Source organism: Palaemon carinicauda, chromosome 33 (genome assembly GCF_036898095.1).
Source record: "Palaemon carinicauda isolate YSFRI2023 chromosome 33, ASM3689809v2, whole genome shotgun sequence".
Taxonomy (NCBI): Eukaryota; Metazoa; Arthropoda; class Malacostraca; order Decapoda; family Palaemonidae; genus Palaemon; species Palaemon carinicauda.
Window position 1 is genome coordinate 43,644,924 of NC_090757.1, and position 25,265 is coordinate 43,670,188.

A 25,265-nucleotide genomic window follows, 5' to 3' on the forward strand; every position below is an offset into this window, starting at 1 on the left:
CATTTTCCCACTGGCATCCATCCTAACTCCTAACTTAACCTAACCTCAGTCATTAGTTTCTAAACTTGACTGGGGAGGGGAGGCTAGAGCCTTATCAGACTCCATGCTGTAAATTTGATAATACATCTCTCCTAGTAATAATTTGTGAAGATATTAGAGATCGAGGGGAGGCACAGGACACGATACATGGACAGTATTGTGGTGGGCTTACAGAGTAATTATACACCAAATCAAGTGATACAAATTGCTAGAGACAGGGAGAGGTGGAGGTGACTACCGCCAACATTCAGGATACGGCACTACGGTAAGTAAGTAATGGACCGAGATGATAATTTCTTAAAATGTTCTTAAATACTGTACCTACTGTACAGCGGCGGCTTGCGGCTAAAATTAGAGGGGTTGCTGCTCAGGAGAATTTGTAACCTTGGTTTTAATATTCCATAAAAGGAAACAAGTTTAAGGAATATTTACTCAGAGGATAGAATTTTTGAATAACAAAATCAAACATTTTTTACTTACTATAACCCACATTGTTACAGTTCAAGCTTGATCCATTTATTCAAAAATTGAATCCATTCTTCTTGTTTTAACCCTGGATAGGTACGGTGGGTCGTTCGCGACCCCGAGCGTCAAAAAAAAACAGGTTTTTCTCACGTGACTCAGCCCCGTGACTGAATTTGTGGGTGATCGACCTGCAGGAGGTGTCTCCCCTACACGCTCTAGTAGTGTCCAGATGTGCATTGCTGTAGCTGTACTCCTTCCCCGATTTCTGAGACGAGTCGGGGTCGTTCGCGACCGAGTTTACCCTTCTAAGGTAGTTTGCATAATTATCAAAGTTATTACGTATTATGAAATTGTCGTAGAATGGTGCAACTTGTATAGGTTATCAGTTGTGGAAAGTCTTGGTGGATTGTTTGGCTACCATGTGCATGATTTTTTTTTTAGTTAAAATGTCGTTCATCACCACGAGGACCATTTTACCGCGATTGCCCCTTTTTCATTTTTTTTCATTTTTTTGCCAAGTCATTTTTCCGTAAGATATTGCCAAATAGTGTCGTAAAACTTTTGCTTGTTTAGTGTTGGAAAGTGTGTCTAGATGATCTGGCTACCCATGCATGACTTTGTTTTTGTCAGATACGACGTAGTTATTGGTATATTGGGTATTTAACTGCGGTTACCAATTTCTGTTTTTTTTCAATATTTGTAAAAATTACTACGTAGTAAGGAATTGCCGTATATTATTCATTTTTTTTTCATGTTTATGTGTTAGAAAGTGTGCCTTGATGGTTGGGCTAACACGTGCATGTCTTTTTTTTTATCTGAGATGCCGTATATTAGAATGTCGGGCATTTTACCGCGAGTACCACTTTTTCATTTTTTTTCATTTTTTTGCCAAGTCATTTTTCCGTAAGATATTGCGAAATAGTGTCGTAAAACTTTTGCTTTTTTAGTGTTGGAAAGTGTGTCTAGATGATCTGGCTACCCATGCGTGATTTTGTTTTTGTCAGATACGACGTAGTTATTGGTATATTGGGTATTTAACTGCGGTTGCCAATTTCTGTTTTTTTTCAATATTTGTAAAAATTTACTACGTAGTAAGGAATTGCCGTATATTATTGATTTTTTTTTCATGTTTATGTGTTAGAAAGTGTGCCTTGATGGTTGGGCTAACACGTGCATGTCTTTTTTTTTATCTGAGATGCCGTATATTAGAATGTTGGGCATTTTTCCGCGAGTGCCCCTTTTTATTTGTTTTGCATTTTTTTGCTTAGTCATGTTACCGTAAGGAATTGGCAAGTAGTGTCGCAAAACTTATATTTTTATAGTGTTGGAAAGTGTTTCTAGATGATCTGGCTACCCATGCCTATTTTTTTTTTAGGCAGATATGGCGTATATATAAGTATGTGTTCGATTTTCCTGTGATTGCCATTTTTTCGTTTTTTCCCATTTCTTTCAAAATTACTACGTACTAAGGAACTATCACAGAGTAATGATTCATTTATATGTTTATTTGTCGGAAAATGTGCCTTGATGGTTTGCCTAGCACGTGGCTGAAATTTTTTTTTCTGAAATGCCGTATATTAGAATGGCCATATTTCCACGAGTGCCCCTTTTTATTTGTTTTGCATTTTTTTGCTTAGTCATGTTACCGTAAGGAATTGGCAAGTAGTGTCGCAAAACTTATAATTTTATAGTGTTGGAAAGTGTTTCTAGATGATCTGGCTACCCATGCCTATCTTTTTTTTTTTAGCCAGATATGGCGTATATATAGGTATGTGTTCGATTTTCCTGTGATTGCCATTTTTTCGTTTTTTCCCAATTCTTTCAAAATTACTACGTACTAAGGAACTATCACAGAGTAATGATTCCTCTAGATGTTTATTTGTCGGAAAATTTTGTTTACTTTTTTTTTGATTGAATATCATCAAATTTTTTTAGCTAAAATATATTGTTTTACATTTTTTTTTCGATTTTATTTCCCTTCAAAAAAATTTTTTTGGGTCAGAATTTTAATTTTATAGTCGTAAAATAATCGACAATTATCCAGCAACCCACCATACAATTTTTATGCATATCCAATAATAATTAGATTAGTAAATAACACCTTGAAATTGACATACCCTTCCTACATTTCAAGTGGCAGATTAGGGAGTCTGAGTCAGTGTGGTTGGCGGCCATTTTGTGGACATATCCGAAGCGTAAGCTGCCCTATCTATATATATTCTTGTTCCCTATAGAATTTGTGATATTTTGGTATATTTTTACCTGCATAAATATCATATTATATATTAAATATATGTATTTTTTTACGAAATTTCTAAGTACTCAAAAAATTACCTTTATATATGGCCCCTGATATAAATGTAATTTACAAAATAATGAAGATTTTTTTACATATTTCTATTTTAGGATAACATATGTTTATTCCCTAAAAAAATTAGCCACTTCCTATTTCATTTGGGTACCCAAAAAAATTCATGAAATTTGGACAAATTTTTTTGGCCAAAAAAAGTTACCCTTTTTTTCTCATTTCAGATCTTCACCTCCATGGGTCTGACTTCATCCAAAATACATCAAAATGTGTCCTAAACATTCAAGAATCAATTCCTAAAAGGATTTGTGTATATATGTATAAACTTTTTTTTTATGAATTTTTATGTCAGGTCTTTTTTTTTTCTACTTAATTTTTTAAAATATTTATAATAAATAGTTTTTCTGCAGATGAGTAGTATTTATCTTTACAGTTGTTTTAAGCATTCATTGAAGTTTTTTTTGGCAAAAGAAAAAAGGAGGTTACTGCAAAAACTGATTTTTCAAGAATTTTTTTTGGCGTCGGGGTCGTTCGCGTCCGAGTATACCCTTAAAGGGGTGTCCGAGGAGCGTACCTATCCAGGGTTAATTTGTCTGTAAAGATCAATAATTGTCTCCATGATCTGCCTGACAACTGAGGAATTTTTTCCTCCATTGAAAGCACTGGAATAAAACTTCTAGAATACTGTACTGTACTATGCGGTATCGAGTTTAATGATTGAGAAGACATGACTATTACAATTAACTGCATACAGTGCATAGTATTACAAACAGAAGGGCACTGTCCAGAAGGATCGTAATGCAAAGGATGGTCAGAATTTTGAAAAATCTCATGAAACGTACATAACAAACTAATTAAACGACGGTGCCATACAATGCTAGCTAGACCACTGGAAATTACATAATTGAATAGATAACATTAAACCCACAATTTTGAACCCCATATCTTATAATCAAAGGCTACTAATAACCTAGATAATTACTGTAGTATAAAAATTTTCTTTTACCGTTTTATGTTTACAGTAATTAAGTTTTTATTTGATCTGCTCTCCTGACAATTCAAAAAATTCCAGACAGGTGGTGCTTCTGTCAACATTGATATTCGATTTTCTATATTAATATTGGTAGAAATTTTCAATCTCCAATCGAGATATTTTTACTGTTCAATGACTTTTTGGCCAGTCTCACAAATCCCCATCTACTAATACCAGTGCCACCTCTGACGCCAAAGAAGTCCAAATATTTCCACTATGATACTGACTTAGAGAAATGAATTTATTGAGATCATAACAGAAATGAAACCCTTTCCCTTTTGTGGGAATAAGAGAAGTTTTTAGTGCCTTTATAAGTGTTTTGAACAGTTTAATGATCCAAATTGACTGAAAAATGTACTTTTCAAGTTTTAACGACTCCTAGGAGAATAAACAGAGATATGATGTGTCTTAGGGTAAGCTTAGAACACAAAGGTTGAAGGATGGATTGCAGGGTGCTGTGTAGTCCTCCTACCCTCTTAGGTAAGGGTACGACTCCTAGGCTAGGTTAGGTCATAATTTTGTTCGATTCCTTTTAAAAATATGGCTTTTAGCTGAAACTTCTTAAATTTCAATACAGTGGTCTATAATTTAAAAAAAAAAAAAAAAAAAAAAAAAAAAAAAAAAAAAAAAAGGATTTTTACTAAATAATTTCATCAGAATCGTTCAAAATACCTATGAATACACCAGAAAATTTGTTAAATTCCTTCATTAAGGATACACAACTAAACTATAATTTTACCCACATCAGGTCACTGGTTATCTGAAGTTCATTGGTGCCAAGTATATCATTAAAGAAAAATGAAGAGGGGCTAAGGGTGTTGCAAGGAATCGTGCAATGCCTAAACAAGCATGCATTCATGAAATTAGGTTAGGTTGTAGTGCTTTGGTTCACGTATGGAATATTGACTTCCCTCCCCAGAAAAATAAATGGAGACTATAAAGCCCTGGAATCCTATTGCTCATTCTTCCAAAAAGGTTGTATTAAATAGGTTAGCCTATTAACAACACAATTTGTCAAGATTAAAGGCCGATTCACACGACCCATTTTCTTTCCGACAGGCTGGGTGGTGGCTAACCGCCGTCGAAATGTTTTACATTCACACGAGGCGTTCCGTATACGTTTACCAGCGTGCGGTTTTCATTGTTTACTTAGACTCTGTCACGTTAGGACCGAGTAAATTACGATAATTTTGACACTATAGGATGTTGGTTGATAACTAACTGTGTTGATAAAATAAGTTATGCAACTTCATAATGCTTTATGCACCATGCCAAGAATATTAAAACTGCGATTAACTCACCTGTTTTATTTAATGCCTCTACAGTCATTTTCCATATCTTTTATATATGTAAATCATTTCTATACATCTTGTTTGCCATGTCAAACATCTCCTCATACCCTTGAAAAAGTTCAATTAACCTCTAATACACGGTGTCAACAACAAACTATCTAATTTCTATGACTCTGTACTATGAGGAAAAGTCGGGGTTGTAGGCCACGAAACGAACGGGTACGATACAGGTCCTCGTTCACACAAAACATCATCCACCCGTTGGTTGGGACGGGTGGCTAACGTCCGTCAAACCGGACGAGGTTTCTTGGAAAGAAAGCCGGGCCGACTCGGACGGCTGACGTCCGAGGGCCGCCGTCGGCCTGACGGGTCGTGTGAACAGTTGCATTTGAATACACGCAAGAAAGCTAGACGCCGGTTAACCGACGGCCAGCCTGTCGGAAAGAAAACGGGTCGTGTGAATCGGCCTTAACCTGTAAATACTGTATATACTATAGCACAAGAGGCCTATACCTAATGAAGGAAATAATTAGTGTTCCTGGAGTATTTATGAGTATTTTGAAATGTTCTGAAGCACATAATTGGAAAATCTGTATTCTTTTAAATCATAAGCATTTTAAAATTCCAAGAGTTAAGACTGAAAATCTATATTTCAAAAGCATCACAAGACCACCACCTAACTTATCCTAGGAGCCGTGGGGATGTATGTATGATAGCGGCCACCTGTATGTATTATGTCCAACTTAAAATAAGGGGGTTCGCAGAGGGGCATTAGCCACCCCGTTAGGTAAGTAGGTAAGGACACGGACTGTAGGTTAGGTTGGAGGGAAAGTTTAGGTTAGTTGATGTCCATTTTTAATGAACGTGTGAGGAACTGGCCGCTGATATACAAAGGCTCCGAGCTGTGTCCAAGAGCACCACCTAGCCTAACTTATGAGCCGAATACTTACTTATTTAACTTTTAGGGGGTTAGGGGCTATGACCTTGCGACCCTTCACCTTAGACCGCCAATCCTTAGCTTAACCTAACGCTAAGTCTCAACACTGTGGTCGTTTCCCAACCAGCTATACTCCTAGTTCTTACTAGCTGAACTTGTTAATGGAGTTTAAACTAGTTTTAATACGGGGTGTTATGTATGATAGCGACCACCTGTATGTACGATGACGGCTGACCAAGAATACGGCAGTGTACGGGGGGTCACGCCCCCCTGTTAGGTAAGTAGGTAAGGACACGGCTAGTAGGTTAGGTTAGGAGGAAAGTTTAGGTTAGCTGGCGTCCATATTTTAGGGAGCATCTGGCCGCTGATATACAAAGGCTCCATAAGGTAATATATAATTACGTGGGTAAAAATCATTTTAAGAATATTGTACTACAGTAAACCAAAACCAAATAACCTACCATTAGCTCAATGAAATGTTAAAGCTTACCTAGGGGTTGCTAACAGTGCAGGCTATTAGACAGCTCTTCTGCCGTGCTATTAGACAGGTGAAAGAGGTAGGAACTCACCTTATGCCCCAAAGAGGATGATGAGTTTTATTGGCTGGAAGTGGCTACTTGAGAACCACCTTTTCTGGATTTCTACCTTAATGTAATAATAAATGTCTATATCACTTGCAGTTAACACTTGCAATGCTGTTTCGTATCATTTATTTGTAGATTTTCAAGTGGTAAATCTTTACCTTTAATTCTAAATAAACGAAAGAAAGATGATACTGGTCCACTTAAACTCCCCACTCGTCAATTTAATCTTTTAAGTAGGCCCGAAATAACATCGAAAATAGTCTTAATTCTTGTTCTTGGCACTTGCAAATTTATATAAGTTTACACCTAGTGTCATTTTTTATATGAAATACATTACCTCTCCTTACAAATAACAGAAAAGAGAGACAGAAAGTATAAAAAATAATACGTTAATTCATCGGCACCCGGATTTCCTTCTCAAGGAGATCTCTTACGTCAAGATTGCTAATGTTGCAAGACAATGCACGGTGCGCCTATCTCGGCTAGAGAGAAGTCTGTCTTTTTTTTTTAATGCATTTATTGGGAAAATTGGCATAGATTAATTATACCTTTGGCATTTTATATTGTTTAAGACTTTCTTGAATAGATTGTGTGTTATCGTTATATATTTCTCTGATGCAAAAAAAAAAAAACTATTCAAAAGTAAAATCAAACAAATAAATGTAACGCGTGATATTCTCACAATATATTCATGCATGCAATAGTATGTGCTTTATATATCTATCTATCTATCTATCTATCTATCTATAGAGAGAGAGAGAGAGAGAGAGAGAGAGAGAGAGAGAGAGAGAGAGAGATTCAAACGTAAGAGAAAGAAATGGACATGGACAGGACATATTAGAATGCCAGACTGTAAATGGACCTTAAGAATAACAGAATAGGTCCCTAGAGATTGCAAACGATGCAGGGAAAGGAAAAGACGATGGATTAACCATCGATGAGGTAAGAAAATTTGCGAATATAGACTGAGGTTTTTGTCCTGCTGTAGAGTGATTACGGTTTATATATATATATATATATATATATATATATATATATATATATATATATATATATATATATATATATATATATATATATATATATATATATATATAGACATATATATATATATATATATATATATATATATATATATATATATATATATATATATATATATATATATATAACAAATGCAGGCGTTTCTAATCCACTGCAGGACAAAGGCCTCAGACATGTAATTAGTCATATCTGGGATGTGGCCATTTTCATCACCACACTGGCCACTGGGGATTGGTGATTGTGGTAGACTTTAGTCTGATCGCTCACATTAAACCAACCTAGTATGGGTGGTCCCGAGTAATATGCTACAGCTCTGCAAATAATGGCGATACACAAACCTTCACTACGTTAAGGTATACCCCACTCCGAAAGATATATATATATATATATATATATATATATATATATATATATATATATATATATATATATATATATATATATATATATGGGTGTGTGTGAGTGTGTCTGTGTTTTATTGTCACCATACCTTTCACTTCTGCCTTACTTGTACATGCATTGTTTAGCTTCTTGTGTTACCTTCTCCACCATCTGTTTAGCTATATCTCGTCAGATCATTCTTCCGAACTTACTGGCTGTTTTCAGCTTTGGGGTCTGAATTAATTTTAGCCTTTTTTTTTCAGCGTACGATTAACATATTTGTTCTGTTACCACACGTTACTTCCATGAAGAATAGTTTACTAAACAATGCCCATATGCAATATGTTATTTGTTATCAGGACCTAATAGTAGTGTGCTATAGGGATATCTAGAAGCAGCGATCAATGGAGAATAATGTTATAGGAGTATTATCTGAAATTAGCGATTAAGGGAGAGTATTGTGTCAAAGAAATATCTGAAAGCAGCGGTTAACCGGGAATAATGTGTAATAGAAATATCATCTGAAAGCAGTGATTAACGGAGAGTATTGTGTTATAGGAATATTATCTGAAAGCAGTGGTTAACTGAGAGTAATGTATTATAGGAATATTATCTGAAGGTAGCGATTAACAGAGAATATTGTGCTACAGGAATATTATCTGAACAGCGATTAACAGAGAATATTGTATTATGGAATATTATCTGAAAGCAGCGATTAACGGAAAATATTTTGTTATAGAAATGTTATCTGAAAGCAGAGATTGATGGAGAATGATGTGTTATAGGAATGTTATCTGAGAGCAGCTATTAACGAAGAATACTGTGTTATAGGAATATTATCTGAACAGTGATTAACAAAGAATAATATTTGATAAGAATATTATCTGAAAGCAGCGATTAACAGAGAGTATTTTGTTAAAGGAATATTATCTGAAAGCAGCGATTAACGGAGAATAGTATGTGTTAGGAATATCTGAACAGCAATTAACGGAGAGTAATGTGTTATAGGAATATTATCTGAAAGTAGCAATTAACGGAGAATATTTTGTAAAGGGAATATTACTTGAAAGCAGCGATTAATGGAGAATACTGTTATAGGAATATCATCTGAACAGTGATTAACAAAGAATAATGTGTTATGATAATAATATCTGAAAGCAGCGATTATCAGAGAATATTGTGTTATAGGATTATTATCTGAAAGCAGCGATTAACGGAGAATAATGTGTTTTGGGGATATTATCTGAAAGCAGCAATTAACGAAGAATAGCGTGTTATAGGAATATTATCTAAAAGAACCGATTAACAAAGAATAGGGTGTTATATCAATATTATCTGAAGGCAGCGATTAACGGAGAATATTTTGTTATAGGAATATTACCTGAAAATAGCGATTAATGGAGACTAATGTGTTTTTAGAAATATTATCTGAATGCAGCGATTAACGAAGAATACTGTGTTATAGGAATATTAACTGAACAGTGATTAACAAAGAATAATGTCTTATAAGAATATTATCTGAAAGCAGCGATTAACAGAGAATATTGAGTCATAGGAGTATTATCTGAGAGAAGCGATTAACGGAGAATAATGTGTTCTTTGAATACTATCTGAAAGCAGTGATCAACGGAAAATAATGTGTTATTTGAATATTATTTGAAAGCAGCGATTAATGGAGAATATTTTGTTATAGGAATATTACCTGAAAATAGCGATTAATGGAGAATAATGTGTTTTAGGAATATTATCTGAATGCAGCGATTAACGAAGAATACTGTGTTATAGGAATATAATCTGAACAGTGATTAACAAAGAATAATGTCTTATAAGAATATTATCTGAAAGCAGCGATTAACGGAGAATAATGTGTTATTTGAATACTATCTGATAGCAGCTATTAACTGAGAATAATGTGTTATAGGAATATCTGAAAGCAGTCATTAACGTAGATTAATGTGTTATTTGAGTACTATATGAAAGCAGCAATTAATGGAGAATAGTGTGTTACAGGAATGTTATGTGAACAGCGATCAACGGAGAATAATGTGGTATAGGAATATTATCTGAAAGCAGCGATTAACGGTGAATAATGTGCTAAAGGAATATTATCTGAAAACAGAATAATGTGGTATAGGAATATTATCTGAAAGCAGAATAATGTGGTATAGGAATATTATCTGAAAGCAGAATAATGTGGTATAGGAATATTATCTGAAAGCAGAATAATGTGCTAAAGGAATATTATCTGAAAGCAGAATAATGTGGTATAGGAATATTATCTGAAAGCAGAATAATGTGGTATAGGAATATTATCTGAAAGTAGCAATTAACAGAGAATAGTGTGTTATAGTAATATTATCTGAAAGCAGCGATTAACGGTGAATAATGTGTTATAGGAATACTATCTGAAAACAGTAATTAACGGAGAACAGTGTGTTATAGGCATATTATCTGAACAGCGATGAACAGAGAATAATGTGTTATAGGAGTATTATCTGAATGCAGCGATTAGCGGAGAAGTAATGAATTTAATGGTACATTTTAAAAGATAAGAATCCCTGCTGCTTTTGTTGTTTTGATTGAAACGTTTTTCTTGGAAAAGAGGAACAAAGAAGAAAAATCACCCCCCCCCCTTTTTTTTTGTCAGCTACGGGAAGTGCCTTAATAGTTACATAGAAAGCTGATGATAGAGAGGTAGATAAACCTTGTCAAATTGTGATACTGAATCCAGTAATTACTAGAGTCTAGTAATTGTGATTGTGAGTCTAAAAACCCTTTGTAAATTACTGCTGGTAGGAGTCGAAAGGTAGAATTTGCTTAAAGTTATGGTGAAATAGAGAAAACTATGTCAAGATAGCTGTATGCATCTGATTATATTTGTTAAACATATTGATATTTGAAAGCACAGGAGACCGATTGGGTGCGGACTGAACTAGCAAAGATGTCACTCGGTGCTTGGATATTGTAATGGTTGGGTGAAAAGCAATATGATTTATATATATATATATATATATATATATATATATATATATATATATATATATATATATATATATATATATATATATATGGTTGTATTTGGCAGTGGAATGAGCCCTATGAGGAATGAAAACCATCCTGTTATTTTGACAAAAATATAGTATTTTATTATGATACATTTTACAGTTGTTTTATTATGCTTGGTATTTGTTGAAGTTAAGAAAGAAATTTAATGTAACGTTTATTGTTTTGAGAATCTGTGATATTAATTAGTTTAGTTGTTTTAGGTAATTATTGGGTTGTTGGTTTTCTTATAATTTTGACAGTAGAAAATAATATTTTCATCGTAATCTGCGACCATTTGCTATCAAAGAGTAATTGCTAAAATAGATAAGTTTAGGGTGCAGATTAATATTTTAGGTGAAATGTGAATGTATGTGATTGCATGTATGAGAGTGATAGTGAATAAAGTAAGTGGAAGTGTTTGATCCTGGTTTACAATAACCCACCCCAAACCATGTACCATAATATGCTACTCAGGACTATTTTTTTTTTCGAATCGTTAATTTCATAACATGGACAAACTTCCATCACTAAAAAATATCAGTTAGTTTTTTAATAGATTCGGGATAAATAGTATATGAGCTACTAATGGTAATCAATTATTAGAGTTCTAATATGGTGGACACATCTCTTTTCAAAATGGCGGAAATTATGCCCATTGACGTTTATTTGGAATTCTAGCTTTGATGTTTTCAATGTTGACAATAATAAAATCTTCACCTTATTTTGACCTCACCGCTAACCCTAAAGTCCGAGTAGTTAGATGAATATTCTGAAAGTATAGCGACATTTAAACACGAAATTTGATCATTTACATGTTTGATACAAGAGACACTAGTGATGCAGACTAATAGATTATTTCCGTGCCTCTTTAGAGTGTTGAGGACGAGTTTAAGAGTGAGGGAAACACACGGGCTCACTTCCATCTCTCCCGGTAAGTGTTTCGCTTATGTAATTTTTCTCTCGTTAATATTTGCTCATGTGTTTTCTATCTGACCCCAAATTTATAGTATGTTAATGTATACATGTTTGGTATTCTTTAGCAACTAAAATCATGACTACCGGTTGAGGACCCTGGTGGGTAGTTAGCTTAAACACCCCATCCTATCATTGTCGTAGGTTAATACATGGCAAATATATGATACTGGGTAGTCTGTATGCAGCATATCCATATACCGCTTGCCAGAACATAGGAGCAGTAAAATAATGTTAAATTGCAAGCTAAGCAGGTCATGGAGGAGCAAAAACGTCAGAATACTTGATGACGCGGCTGACGTGCCCAACATATCCATGTACCACTTGCCAGAACAGAGAAGCATTGACGTAATGTTAAATTGCGAACCAGAGTGGAGAAAAAACCAGCGAGTGGTTAAATATTGTTAATTAGGCCGAACACACCCATATGCTTAATTAGGTAAGGGGTTCTGCAGTATGACATTAATGGCTACGAACGACAATAACATTGGAAGGAAACTACCATTGTCTATGCCTTCAGAAGGCCTTGTCCATTGTCATACAAAGGTCCTCTTTTGATTTATAGCTAGATATGCAAACCATGTATTTTTCCAAGTGGCTCTTATGTTTTATCCATTTCTGACCCTGGATATTGCCGTGAACCACTTGTTCATTAGTTTTCATAATCTCCCATACTGTGTAACAATTATGGGAGGTCCCAGGGAGAAACAGTGGGTAATTATGAAAACATATGAATTTCAGTACTGTAATAGTAATGGTAAAAAAATGCTTCTAAAACACTAGATAACCAGTGGGGAAAATATTTGGTTTCTGTAATCAGTGTTGAATTAAAGTATCACAATTACCTTTAATTTATATTAATACACCCCTTAAATGGTCTTAGCTCCTCTCTTTTGGCAAAAGGTAGCTTACTTTGATGTGCTGCACATTTCGAGCATTGTGGGTCATTATTTTGGTGATAGATTTTACTTGTTTTGGCTCAAATATAATACTTTGCCATTTACATACAGTAGATTATCAACGAAACTGGAGTAGATGGCTATTAAACTTTTATAACAAGGCATAAACAGGGGACCGGTTGTTACCGGCCTGGAGTGGGGAAGTCTTGGCCCCCTGCTAGGTTACCGAGCACCCATTCTTATTTCTGCCATCAGTGAGAACATCCGATTTGCCACTGGTTGGGATTCTTGGCTTTTAATTACTTTTCCAGTATTTTTGTGATTGTTTGCATGTTTACAGTTAAGCAAACTGAACTTTTAAACATTAAACTTACCTGCTGGTTATATAACAATGGCTTTAGTCCCTGACATCCGGCAGAAATTCTAAAACTCGCGGCAATCGCAGATATAGTTGCCAGGTGTACACTAGCACCACCACCGGAGCTAGGCAGAACTATTCCATCCAGCACCAGATTTTCTCCTGCCGCCATTCTGGCAACATCGTAGGAATTCACTCGTGATTAACCTGGATTTTAGCAGTTTTATTGGTGATGTACTCCTATATACGGGTTTAGGCATTTGCTTATTTTGTTTTGTTTGATATTTGATCGCTATGATATAGCTTAAAAGGTAGGATTAGAAATTGTTCAACCTATTTTAAACTAACGAAAGCATAATGGCGATAGGTAAACACCTCGCCTCATCTATGACGTCAAAGTCATATGACGTAAGCTTGAGTATGACTTGCATCTTCTTTCTTTTTCTACAAAGAATGATAAGTTAATACTATCTTACAAAGTATTTTGTTATATAAAATAAAAGGATTATGTTATTTTAAGAAAATATTTGCCGTATTCCAGCTTCATTGTTATCATTCTTCTATGTAAATAACTCAGGTTTGTATAGTTAGGAGAAATTCAGATTATTCCCCTAATTGTCATTTTAATAAAATCTACTACAGTACAATATATACTCTATACAGTTATAGAAGAGAATCAATATAGTTTTAGCTATGAGAACCAAAGTAATAACTTCAAGGTTTTTAGATTAGATTTTTATCCAAACCTATTTTCTTTATTTTTGAAGGAGGACTGAAATTTTCATCAGTAGCTGTCGATGCAGAACTACCATCTTTTGTGTCCGAGGGAGTTGGGAAATGGCAGATAGTTGGTGCTGCATGCATAACAAGGCTTCCTGTCATTTGTCCACCTATGACGCCAATTGAGGAGGAATATTCAAAGGTAGGGAAGCATGTATTAAGTACAGGTATTAAGAATGGAGTAATTTTAATATTTATAAATGCCGTATTCTAGTATGATATGCAAATTTAATACTTCACAATTACAGTGCTGTATGCATTTTGATATTGGCGAGTAAAAGTTTATGATCCCCAAAGAGCCAGGCAGACATTTCCTTGTCTTTGTCATGGTATAAGGAATCCTCAATTTGTCCTCATCTCCTTTATATGATAAAGAGCAAGTGTCTGACTATCTATATATAAAATGGATTTTGAGCGAAGCGAAAAATCTATTTTTGGGTGAGGTAGCCATGTCGTCCTGATGGAAGTTCCTATTAGGTAGCTTTCTAGGGTATATTTGACTACAGTGATATTCCCAGAGAATTTTACCTTAAGGTATCCAGAATTCTAACTCCTGGAGCGAATATCCCTAAATAATCTCACAGGGATATCGCATAATATCAGAGGACGTATTCTTGACACGTCACATAGCTATCTTCGCCCCGAACAGTATTACCGCTTCGAGGGGGAATAGTGACAAGAATCTGAAACGAGAATGAAAAGAGAGCCGCTCATAAGGCATCTCTCCTATTCCGTTTCCAGTGTGTATCTGATGAAGGCGGTAGCGCCCTCTTTATTCTTTTTCGTGTAGCTCTACTACTCGGTGTTTTCCCTTGTGTTCTCTCGTTTTTTTGGATTTAATTCAACATTTTGATGACTTCTCCGGCCTCTTCTGCCTCTAGGAAGTTGAGTATTATCTTTACTATGTATAAATGTAAGCTCTTGTCGTTTTGAATTAAATCTTTTAACGTAAACAAGAGCTGTTGCCTACCGGAGGCATCCAGAGCATTACTGTATCTGCGGATTCCCAATCAGTGCCGTACTCTCAAGAAAGTATTTTCCTGGTCCGTCTAGACCTAGAGACCTATGATGTTACCGTCATACATCATTTCATCTAAGCATGAACTATGTTAGTGCTTCCTGCCCCCTACAGGGATGAGTCACGCTAGACTCTGGAAAAGTCTCGAGGAGTACATAAAAACTTATGGATGACAAAATGACAAGCTTGTATAGTGGTCCCGCCCTATACATTATAAAGCTAAGTTTGTATAAGAGTCGCCAAAGTCAGAATGAATTTGTGACACCTTCCCCAAAGTGACCACTCTTAGTAACTATTGGATAATGGTTGTATCCGCATAGAAACAAATTTTGCCTCTTTGCCACCAACCCGTTAGGGTACCACGTCAACCCTTCCAAGGAAGGGTTAGAGTGAGTGGACTTTTGCTTGAATCAGGGAACAGTCTCGAAAGACATACCATGATAAAAATATCCATATTTTAATCTTAATGCTCAGTACATTTCTAATAAAATGAGTGTGGGCGAAAAGACGCAGGGTTCATTATGAACTAGTTTATTAAAATTTAATAAACGAACATATCAGATCACATTTATAAAATTTATATAATGTGGATGATAAGCATAAAAGCATAAAGAAAAACAGTCAACAGAAAATATTGTTTCATCTACTAGGAAACAGATTTGCCACTTCAATAGAATTATTAATAATAATGATATAGTCTGTATACTGTTTACATACACTAGCATAAAAAACGCTTGGCACAAGTGTCCGTATTATGCTACAGATTACCGACGTCAATGGAACAGTTCGTAAGGACACTTTCGTGGCCTATCGCTCAGCGTGTAGTAACATACAGTGACTACACGCGCACCCTCTTAATTAATCGTCCCAAATTAATTACACTGTTCCTCGCAGACTTAAAACAGAAGGTTAAAGAATTCTACCTGCTGCTACCACAGATCTCATAAGTTGCTCCACTTGCTTCGCATAGTGCATAAAGAACGCCTTGGATGACTACCAGCTGGTGTGCAAACAAGGATGTTCAAGGTCCATATAATTAAAGAAATTTTATGGAGGAGGCAACTTTCCTCGCATCATGACTAACGGGTGTACTGTCTGGATCCGTTCTGCGAATAACACGGGTGAATTTCGCCCTTAGTTATAGATAACTTTGAACCCAGGGTTTCTCTTCTGAACAGCTGTCCTCTCATAAAGTCTGAAGTTCTATGAAGGTAGACCTTTAGGCACTCCACTGGACATAAGATGCATCTTCCTCCAGAGGGCAGATTCTCTTGGGACCCCACCTGTTGGTGGGTAGCTTGTTCCTGGTAAGAAACGTTGGGTCTGGAAATAGATTCAGTTCTCCCTCCAAGAACTGGACGTGGCCTTCCTCTGTAGAGAGAGCCACTATTCATCAACTCTGGCCCCCAAGGCGAGTACAAACAGAAATATGACTTAAATTCAAAACCTTCTAAGCACATTCCTCATTGTTCATTATTTATACACAATGAGGAATCATATCTAATGACCAAGCAAATGGTCTTTGGAAGCGCTGAAGGGCTAGTTCATTAAGAACGTCGTTAGAAAGGTCGACCTGTAAGGCATATGGTATCTGACTTGTCAAGGCAGGCTTGAACAATAGAATTGTGTAGGCTGCTAAACCTTGCTCATGAAGGTGAATGAAGAATGATAAATAGGAATCTGTCGGGATTTCTTTCAGTTTCTTCGCCTTGACAAAGGATAGCTATTTCTTCCCTGAAGCCTCATAATGTCTTCTGGTTTCCTCCAAAAGTCTAAACCGACTTTTAAACACCGAATCTTTTTCTCATCGTTAAGGAGAGAAAATCATGAGATGTAGGTTCCGTGTTTTCTGTGATGGAGCGAAGACAGTCGACTTCTGTACTCGCTGAGACAGGGATGGATCCGGTAGCGGAACGAATTTTAATCGTAGTTCCAGTGCCAGAGGGAACCACACGCTATTTGGCCACTTGTGGGCCACTATTGCAGCTTTCCCTTTGAAGGATCTCAGCATATCGAGGACCTTCAAAAGGAGGTGTGCGGAGGGAACAGATAGATACAGGACCATCTGATCCAGCCCAGGGACATAGCGTCCACTGCCTCCGCTAACGGATCCTCGTAAGGGGACACGTAACAAACTATTTTCTTGTTTTCTTTCGTCGCAAAGAGGTCTATCTGCAGCTGTGGGACTTGACTCGAGATGAAGGAGAACGATCCTGCGTCAAGGGACCATTCTGACTCTATAGGTGTAAACCTAGATAGAGCGTCCGCTGTCACATTGCGGAACTCTTGAATGTGAACTGCTGACAGGTGCCATTTCTTTGCGCGTTTGATGCATATTTTCTCCAGACCCCTGTTGCATCCTTAAGCTGTGCTCTTAGCACTGGATCTGTTATCGAAGCAAACTGTAGAGAGCCCAGCACTCTCTCCTGTTCACGTCTTGATATCCGTTTGGATTTCAATAGTCTCTTGACAGATCCTGCTATTTCTTTCCTCTTCTTACTAGGAATGGAAAGCCGATGTGACTCCAAATTCCAGTGGATTCCCAACCACCGAAATTTTTGAGCTGGAGAAAGACGAGACTTTTTGATGTTGATCTTGAATCCCAGATGTTCCAGGAACTGGATCACTATCTTAGAAGCTTGAATGCATTCTGTCCTGGATGCTGCCCACACCAGCCAGTCGTCCGAGTAGGCTACTACTTGGACCTCTTTTAGGCGTAACTGATGGACAGCTGCGTTCGCGAGCTTCGTGAAAATCCTTGGGGCTATGTTTAGCCCGAAAGGCATGGTTCTGAAGGCGTAAAGTTATCAAAGTAACTTGAAGCCTAGGTAGGGGGAGAGGTGACGAATAATTGGAACGTGCCAATAAGCGTCAAACAAGTCTATAGACACAGCATATGCCCAGAATGACTCTGAGTTTTTCTGAGTCCTCCTTTGGAACACAAAACAGCCTTCCTTGGAATTTGATGGACTTAAACTTCCGGATTACTTTTTTGACTAAGAGCCTCGGACATATTCTTCCAGAGCGGGGGTTGAGTGTTGGAAGAATTGAGGAAATTGAGGTGGAGGACTGCTCAAGCTCCAACCTAGTTCATTCTTATTTAGGCTGTGGGCCCAGGGATCGAAGGTCCAGCGATCCCTAAAAAGCTGTAATCTTCCTCCTACTGGAAGTATCTACTTCTGCTGTTGTGGACCTGAGGCCTTGCCTCCTTGACCGCGTCCTCCCCTGGATCCCCTTCCTCTTGAAGGGCGTCTAGAAGAACCTCTGGCTGTTCCTCTGGCTCTCGAACAAAAGGAAGAAGTCTGCCTTTCGGAGGCTGGGTTAAGAACTGGCGACAGTGTCGCCGTTTGTTGAGGTACCAGCTGGTACGTGGTTGGAGGCTGTGCCACTGTCTGAGGCACCGCGGTCACAGGAAGTTGTTGTTGATGTTGCTGTCGGTAGGGTTTAGCCGGCCAAGAGGATGGCCTAGGCCTTTTGTCTACTACCTCTTTAACCACTTCATTGGGAAAGAGGTCTTTACCCCAAATACGAGAGGAGATCAGTTTCCTCGGTTCGTGCCTCACCGCAACCGAGGCGAACACGAACTCTCTACAGGCTCTCCTAGCTTTAATAAAGCTATAGAAATCCTTCGTAACTGTGGCCAGATGGGTTTTGGCCACAACCATGAACATGTCCTGGTTCTTGGGGTCACTTGCCATCGTTTCTAGTGTCGTTTGCAACGACATCGATGCCGCAAGTCTTTCCTTTGTCTCTTGCTCTCTACGCAAGAGAGCCTCCGACAGTTTTGGAAGCGCCTCACCGAACTGGCGTTCAGCAATATCAGCTTCCAGTTTCCCGACTGAGAAGGTAAGGTGTACGTCCTTCCAGTCTTCTTGGTCCAAGGGCAAGGTCAGAGATAACAGCTTGCACTCCTCCAAGGAGGGGCATGGTTGCCCTGCCTCCACCGCCTTTAAGGCTGCCTTATATCCCTTTTCCATGAAGGGAAAGGCTCTGGTAGGAGAGGCCACAAAGGAGGGAAGCTTCTTACTCAAGGCGGGTACCTTCGAGTTAGTGAAGCCCCTCTCTTTCATCGAGCTCGTTAGTAACGTCTGAGCTTTACTATGGTAAAAAACTATGACCTCCGGCTCCGTCTCCTCCTTTAAGGCTGGCTCCTTCCTAAGACGGGCATAGCAGTCCGGATAAAAATCTTTGTTGGGCCAAAATTCCACTTCTTCCAGGGGAATTGCTCCCAACTTTTCTGAGATCACGATCTCCCCGGTTGTCATTGGCATGTGTTCGGCATACCTCCAAGGATTGGTATTCGAGCACAAGGGAAGATCCTTCACGGTGAGCCGCTTCTGGGGCCCACGTGATGCTGCAAGTCTACGTAACTCCAGTTTCATTGCTGCCTCCTTCTCATCATTCTTCCTTTGAATTTGTTGGATCATCTCAACAATGGAAGAAAGAGTCCTTCCCAGTTCATCTGGGATAGCAGACGATGTAGAAGGAACCGGATCTGGGTCCGGAACCGACGTAACCGACACTTCGTCGATTTCTTGCTCTTCTACTTGAGGAGTCTGAAACAGCTCCTCCTCCTGACCTTCTCCTAGAAGGTCCTTCTCAGTAGAATCCGACACCTCCAACATCCTATCGTCCACTTGGATGTCTTGAAGGGCGGCTGAGACTTCAGAATCTACCAGATTCAGGGCAATAGGTATCTCCACCTGAGGCTGGGGGATGATTGCATCAGCCGATGCTTTAGGGAAAAGGTAGGCCCTCATCTTCTCATTTGGAAGGTAGGGACCTGAGGTGTTTTTCTGAAAACCCCTCACCCAAGATCGTAACGTTTCCCTGGCAGCATCCCTTGACTCCTTTGACTTAGGCTGCGTTTACACCAAGCGAATCGAATCGATTCAATTCATGGAGAATCATCCCAATTCATGATTCGTCATGATTCGCCACGTTAAATTCAATGTAATCGTTTACACCAAGCGAATCGAGTCAATTCAAATCATGGAGATTCATGGCGATTCAGAATCACTGATGCGCGCGGTCCCATTTTTTCATCAGTCAAGGCGAGTCAGCCGAGCAGGAAGCATCAAGCATGTGGAACTCCTCATCAGTTTAGTGCAAGAACGATGTGCTATTTATGATCCCAGTGATGCTATGCACCGTAATCGTGATGTAATTGCTGCATTATGGACTGATATTGCTAAGGTAATTGGTATTCTGCTTCTTGATGGAGGGTCCCATCAACTCAACCAACATCTTAAATTGTTCTGTGGTCATCCTAAAGAAGTCATAAAACTTCTCCGGATTATTGACCAAATCTGGGATCAAATGTTCAAAGCTCCCAAATTCAGGTCTTCTGGAATTTATTGGATGCACCCATATTCGCTGCCTCCGTCTACGCTTTCTCAGCCACAGCAACAATGCTATTTCTGCAACAGCAAAGACGTCCATACTCCTCGAAGGCTGCCTTGGTACTGAATGATGTGTTAATCAGATTCAGTAGGTTGGAACTATACCGATTCAAAATGACTCGAGTCAAATGATTCTCCATGAATTGAATCAATTCGATTCGCTTGGTGTAAACGCAGCCTTAGGGTCGTCAAAAGCCTCGGTAATCAGGTTAGAACAAACTGTACAAACCTGAGGGTCCCAATAGCGGAGAACACCTCTGGAGGCTGCGCATGCTGTGTGCCTCCTGCAATATTGATGTCCACAGAAGTTCCTACTGCGGACATTACAGAACACACTCCCGCACTTCAGATGGTCCTCCTGTAAAGAGAAGAAAAATCCATGAGTATCAAGTGAAGGCTTTTCACTTATATTGAAACATTTAGCTTATATAGAAAAGCTATAAAAGAAAGAAGGAAAGACACATACTTGTATTTCCTGTTCAGTCAATTGCTGTAACCTCCCAAAATATTAAAAGTAAGGTTAATTCTATACTAGAATACCTTATGTAATTTCCTAAACGGAAATTTAATGTGTAGTTTTAATATACGGGATTGAAAGCATACAGAAAGAACTCACTTTCTATATAAAGTACGGTCTCAACAAAAGGCTGTACAAGATAACATTAAGTATGATGAAGAACTTTAGTGTTATCACAAACTCTGTACAGCAGTTTCTACTAATGCTGTGTGTACTACACTACGAATATAGCAACTACTGTACATCGCATGTTATTGTGCCGGCCGGCAACTACCCCTTTACAGATCAAAGATATACTATCTTTAACTAATAGGCGGCAGCCCACTGATTCGCGACTGTGTGCCGGCCGGCAATCATTGCCAGCCGACGGCTGAAAACACTAAAACCCGGCTGCTGGCCGCTATCGTAGTAGCCAGCAGATTCGGGCTGTGTTTCCCCTGCCGGCATGCAAAGGTAATAAAACCCCCGTGCCCGCCGACAGTAGCCAAGAACCAGAGAACCTCCACCTGTCCGGCTGTCGGCTGTTAAGCCGGCAGCCGGGTTTGAGGTGCAACACAATAGACAGAGAAACAGTATGGATGTAAGGTTATAAGGCGGCATTGCCATACGACCTTCCATCCAGAAAGAGTGAACTTATGGAAGGGGAGAATGTAACATTCAGGCTTCCAAAGAATCCATAGTCTGGCGGGCTCTACCGACGGACATGGAAGGGGGAGACCAAGGGAGGTCTGGGGTTCACTCTGCAAAGAATAAAGGGTCTCTGCCGGCCGACACGTAGTGCCGGCCGGCAGAGAGCTGAGCCTGTCCTCCATCCTAACCTATACTAGGTACGGAAGTAGGACTGCGGCTAAAAGAAAAAGAAAGAGAGGTGGGGAAGGGATAAGGGTCCTATAGACTTCGTTCTAGCAGGAGACACACTCAGCCGTTAGGGAAGCTCATCCTAACCAAGAGTTGTCTATTAGGGAGGAAGATTGGCAATACTTGCTAACCTCCTCCCAACCAGAACAAAGTTAGGTGAAGTTATTTCGCCGGGCACAGAGAAAACTCATTCTCCAGCCTGAGAAAAACAACACAGGACAGTCTGCTAGGCCACTAGAGGAAGGAATCATCCTTCCAACATGGACTAGGGAAGCAAAGCTTCCTGTGTCCGCCCCAAACCTAGCAAAGGAGAGACTTTCTCTATGCTAGGAAGAAGCAGACCACAGACTAGAAACTCTGATGTTCTGCCCTAACCTGGTTATCAGGTCAGGACAGACATATCCTAGAATAGTTATACCTGAATTATTATACAGATAGAACCACTAGGATTAAGCCGAAGGCTTACAGAGGGAGAGAGGGATTGAACTTAGCCTCCGAAGGAGAAAAAGAACAATCGGGGATGTGCGAAAGTATACTACTGTACCTAGAATACTAGACTGGGTAAGATGAGAATTGATTACCTAAATCACCGAAACTCTCTCGTATACAATCTTGGAAAAAACATTCAACAATATCTTACATGTATAAAATATTTGCCTATAGCTTCAATAAAATAACACTCGGAAAAACTTATACCATGCATGAAAGTACAGTGGTACCTCTACATACGAATGTCCCAACATACAAATTTTCCAACATTTGAAGTAAAATTCGACCAAATTTCTGCCTCGACATTCGAAGTGTTGCTCCAACATACGAAGTAAACATTACGACATTGAGCGTCGAGTGCTCAGTTCTCTGTTCTTGTATGTATCGAGTGGTTGTCCTCTGTTTGGCTGTTATTAATAGTGCTTATTTTCTTCCTTTTCTCACATTTCCTTTTTGATTTTACCTATAATCATGGTGCCTATGAAGCTAAGTTTCAGTACAAGAAGAAGGCAATTCTTTCATTAGAATTGAAGCAAGAAATTATAGAAAAACATGAGAGCAGTGTGCATGTGAGTGATACTGTATGGCTAAACAATATGGCCGGAATAGGCCTATGATCTCGAGGATCATCAAGCTGAAGGCAGCCATTAAAGCAAATAACCATCGAAGGGGATCACCATTATTACAAGACATCGTAGCAATACCCTGAAGAGATAGAACGCCTTTTGTTGATAGGGATAAAGGACAGAGATATTGTTGGCAACGATCATTTGTGAGAAGGGCCAGCGTGATGAACAGAAAGAAAGAAAAATGTGAAGCAAAGAAAACCAAGATAGCATTAACAAGCTCTTTTAAATAAGACTTTTCAATATTAAACTTAGCCGGTGATTATATAAGCTGCAGCTCTGCTGCCCGACAGAAAAACTCTACGTTCAAAATACGCCAGCGATCGCTATGCAGGTAGGGGGTGTACATCAACAGCGCCATCTGTCGAGCAGGTACTCAGTACTCAATGTAAACACAGAACCAATTTTCTCTCTGTCGTGCCACCGGCAAGACCTACTAAATTCGCTATTGCTTACTGGATTGGTTTTCACATATTTTGGTGAAGTACACATTTCTAGTTCTGAGCTTTCGCTATGCAGGTGTTTTATCTTCATCTCAAAACTTGAACTCGTTTTGGATAGATTTAATTATGGTGACAAGGAGAGTATGGAATCTCTTTCACTTTTAAATGGCCGACCCTTCCCTTAGACGGAAGTGTGTTTAGGTTTTTAGTAATTTTGCTTAACACGTTATAGATCTATATATTTTATATCTCTCCGCCTTTATTAGGCCTCTTCGATTAACTTTCGATTTATTATAAACATATAAAAATAAATTTTTATGTTTTGTTTATATGCGACCTTTCCTGATAGTAGGCGGTCCTTTCTTGGAACCGAAGTTAATCAACGTTGAGCCCGTTATATCGTATTTAGCCTTTAAAGAATTTAAAACTTTTTAAAATTTAATGTTTTATGAAAGAATTTCTTTGATAGTCTTCGTACTGTTTTCAAAGATGAACTAACGTTTAGACTACGCAGTTGTTGACGTTCAGGACGTTCAACATGCGCTCTATCGTTACGATAGAGAGAGAGTGTATCACGGTTTCACTTTGCAGTAAGAGTAAATCGATTCTGACGTTTTGTTCATTCTTTCTTAGCTTAAATGTTTTAAATTCTAAATTAAAGGAACTTTTTATTTGGAAAACCTTTCAGTTTTTTCCTTTAGTCAAATACTGTAACATGTTTTTTTGACGATATATAATTGGGCTCTTCTCTTAGCGAAATCAAGAGAGAAAGAGAGAGAGAGAGATAGAGACGGAGGGAGAGAGAGGAGAGAAAACGTTCCGTTCAAACGGGTAACGTTTTTCTCGAGTTGCTCTCGTCCCTAGTCGCTGTACGGGGAGGAAGGATAAAACGTTTTTAGTTTTTTATTCTCGTCCCCAGGCTATGTGCAGTGAGAGATTGAAAACGTAGTTATATGAACTAGTGTTTAGTCTCTTTCCCAGCCACTGATTTTTTTATCTTAAAATATGTTTTCTGTTTTTTGCTGGTATTAATGAGCTTGCATTATACGACTGATTTCGCAATTACTACCTTTTAATGAAGGGTAGAATTGCGTGTTTCAGGTAGAAATCAGTAAAAGTTTCGATTTCAGTGAAATAAGTGCAAAACAGAAAATCGATAAAGTGATATGCGCAAAGTGTTACAGTGTTGCGTCCGAGGGTTCGTCTGTTCGTGCCTGTCGTTCACCTAGTCCGGGACCTCTTGCAAGCTCCCAAGCCCAGGGGAGAAGTAATGTCGAACGACTTATGGGTTCGAGAGGCCTTGATCAACGAACAGACGTTTTCCCTCTGTGGTTTCGGGCGTATCTACCCAAGATCGCCCCACCAACTCTAAGACGAGAGAGCCCATTTATTCCTCGTCTGCAGAAGAGGTTTCTCGTAAGAAACCATGGACCAAGGTCTCGCGGCTTATTAAGCGCAAGTCGGTCCTTCCCGCGCAAGTCCAACGGCCCAGTTGTAGCCACTGGGTCAGTTCGGACTCGCTGCAGTCTTCCGACGACTGCTCACCTCCTAAGAGAGGCAAAGCGGTACCGCATCAGGCAGTCACACCGTCTGTTGCCGCACCTGCTCCTGTAGACCCTAGTGGTCTTTGCTGCAGACCATGCAGTCTCAGTTAACGTCATTGATGCAGGACTTTCGTGCGGAGAAGGTTGACACTGCACCAACCTCTAGCCTACAACCAACCACGGTTGTGCGTCCTGTGGACGCTGAGGCGACCTTCTCCCGCACTCCAAGAG

General features: G+C 38.6%; 2 protein-coding genes across 6 annotated transcripts in view; one reads left to right on the top strand and one right to left on the bottom strand.

The window, feature by feature from the left end:
- Positions 1-7,131, bottom strand: part of LOC137625939 (F-box only protein 30-like) — a 62,194-nt gene extending 55,063 nt beyond the window's left edge. Inside the window, exons 1-2 of one of the 5 annotated variants that reach the window (XM_068356981.1) lie at positions 6,996-7,131; positions 6,644-6,824 (exon numbers count right to left, since the gene is read on the bottom strand). The gene's annotated coding sequence lies outside the window, so the exon portion shown is untranslated. Of the gene's footprint in view, positions 1-6,564 lie in introns of all 5 variants that reach the window. The other 4 variants (XM_068356985.1, XM_068356980.1, XM_068356982.1 and 1 more) reach the window with 4 other exon arrangements.
- A 4,693-nt stretch (positions 7,132-11,824) lies between these two features.
- mRpL46 (mitochondrial ribosomal protein L46) overlaps positions 11,825-25,265 on the top strand; it is a 78,562-nt gene continuing 65,121 nt past the window's right edge. Inside the window, exons 1-2 of the mRNA XM_068357385.1 lie at positions 11,825-12,059; positions 14,125-14,279. Of these exons, the coding sequence (XP_068213486.1) occupies positions 11,966-12,059; positions 14,125-14,279 (249 nt within the window). The 5' untranslated portion in view covers positions 11,825-11,965. The remainder of the gene's footprint in view (positions 12,060-14,124; positions 14,280-25,265) is intronic.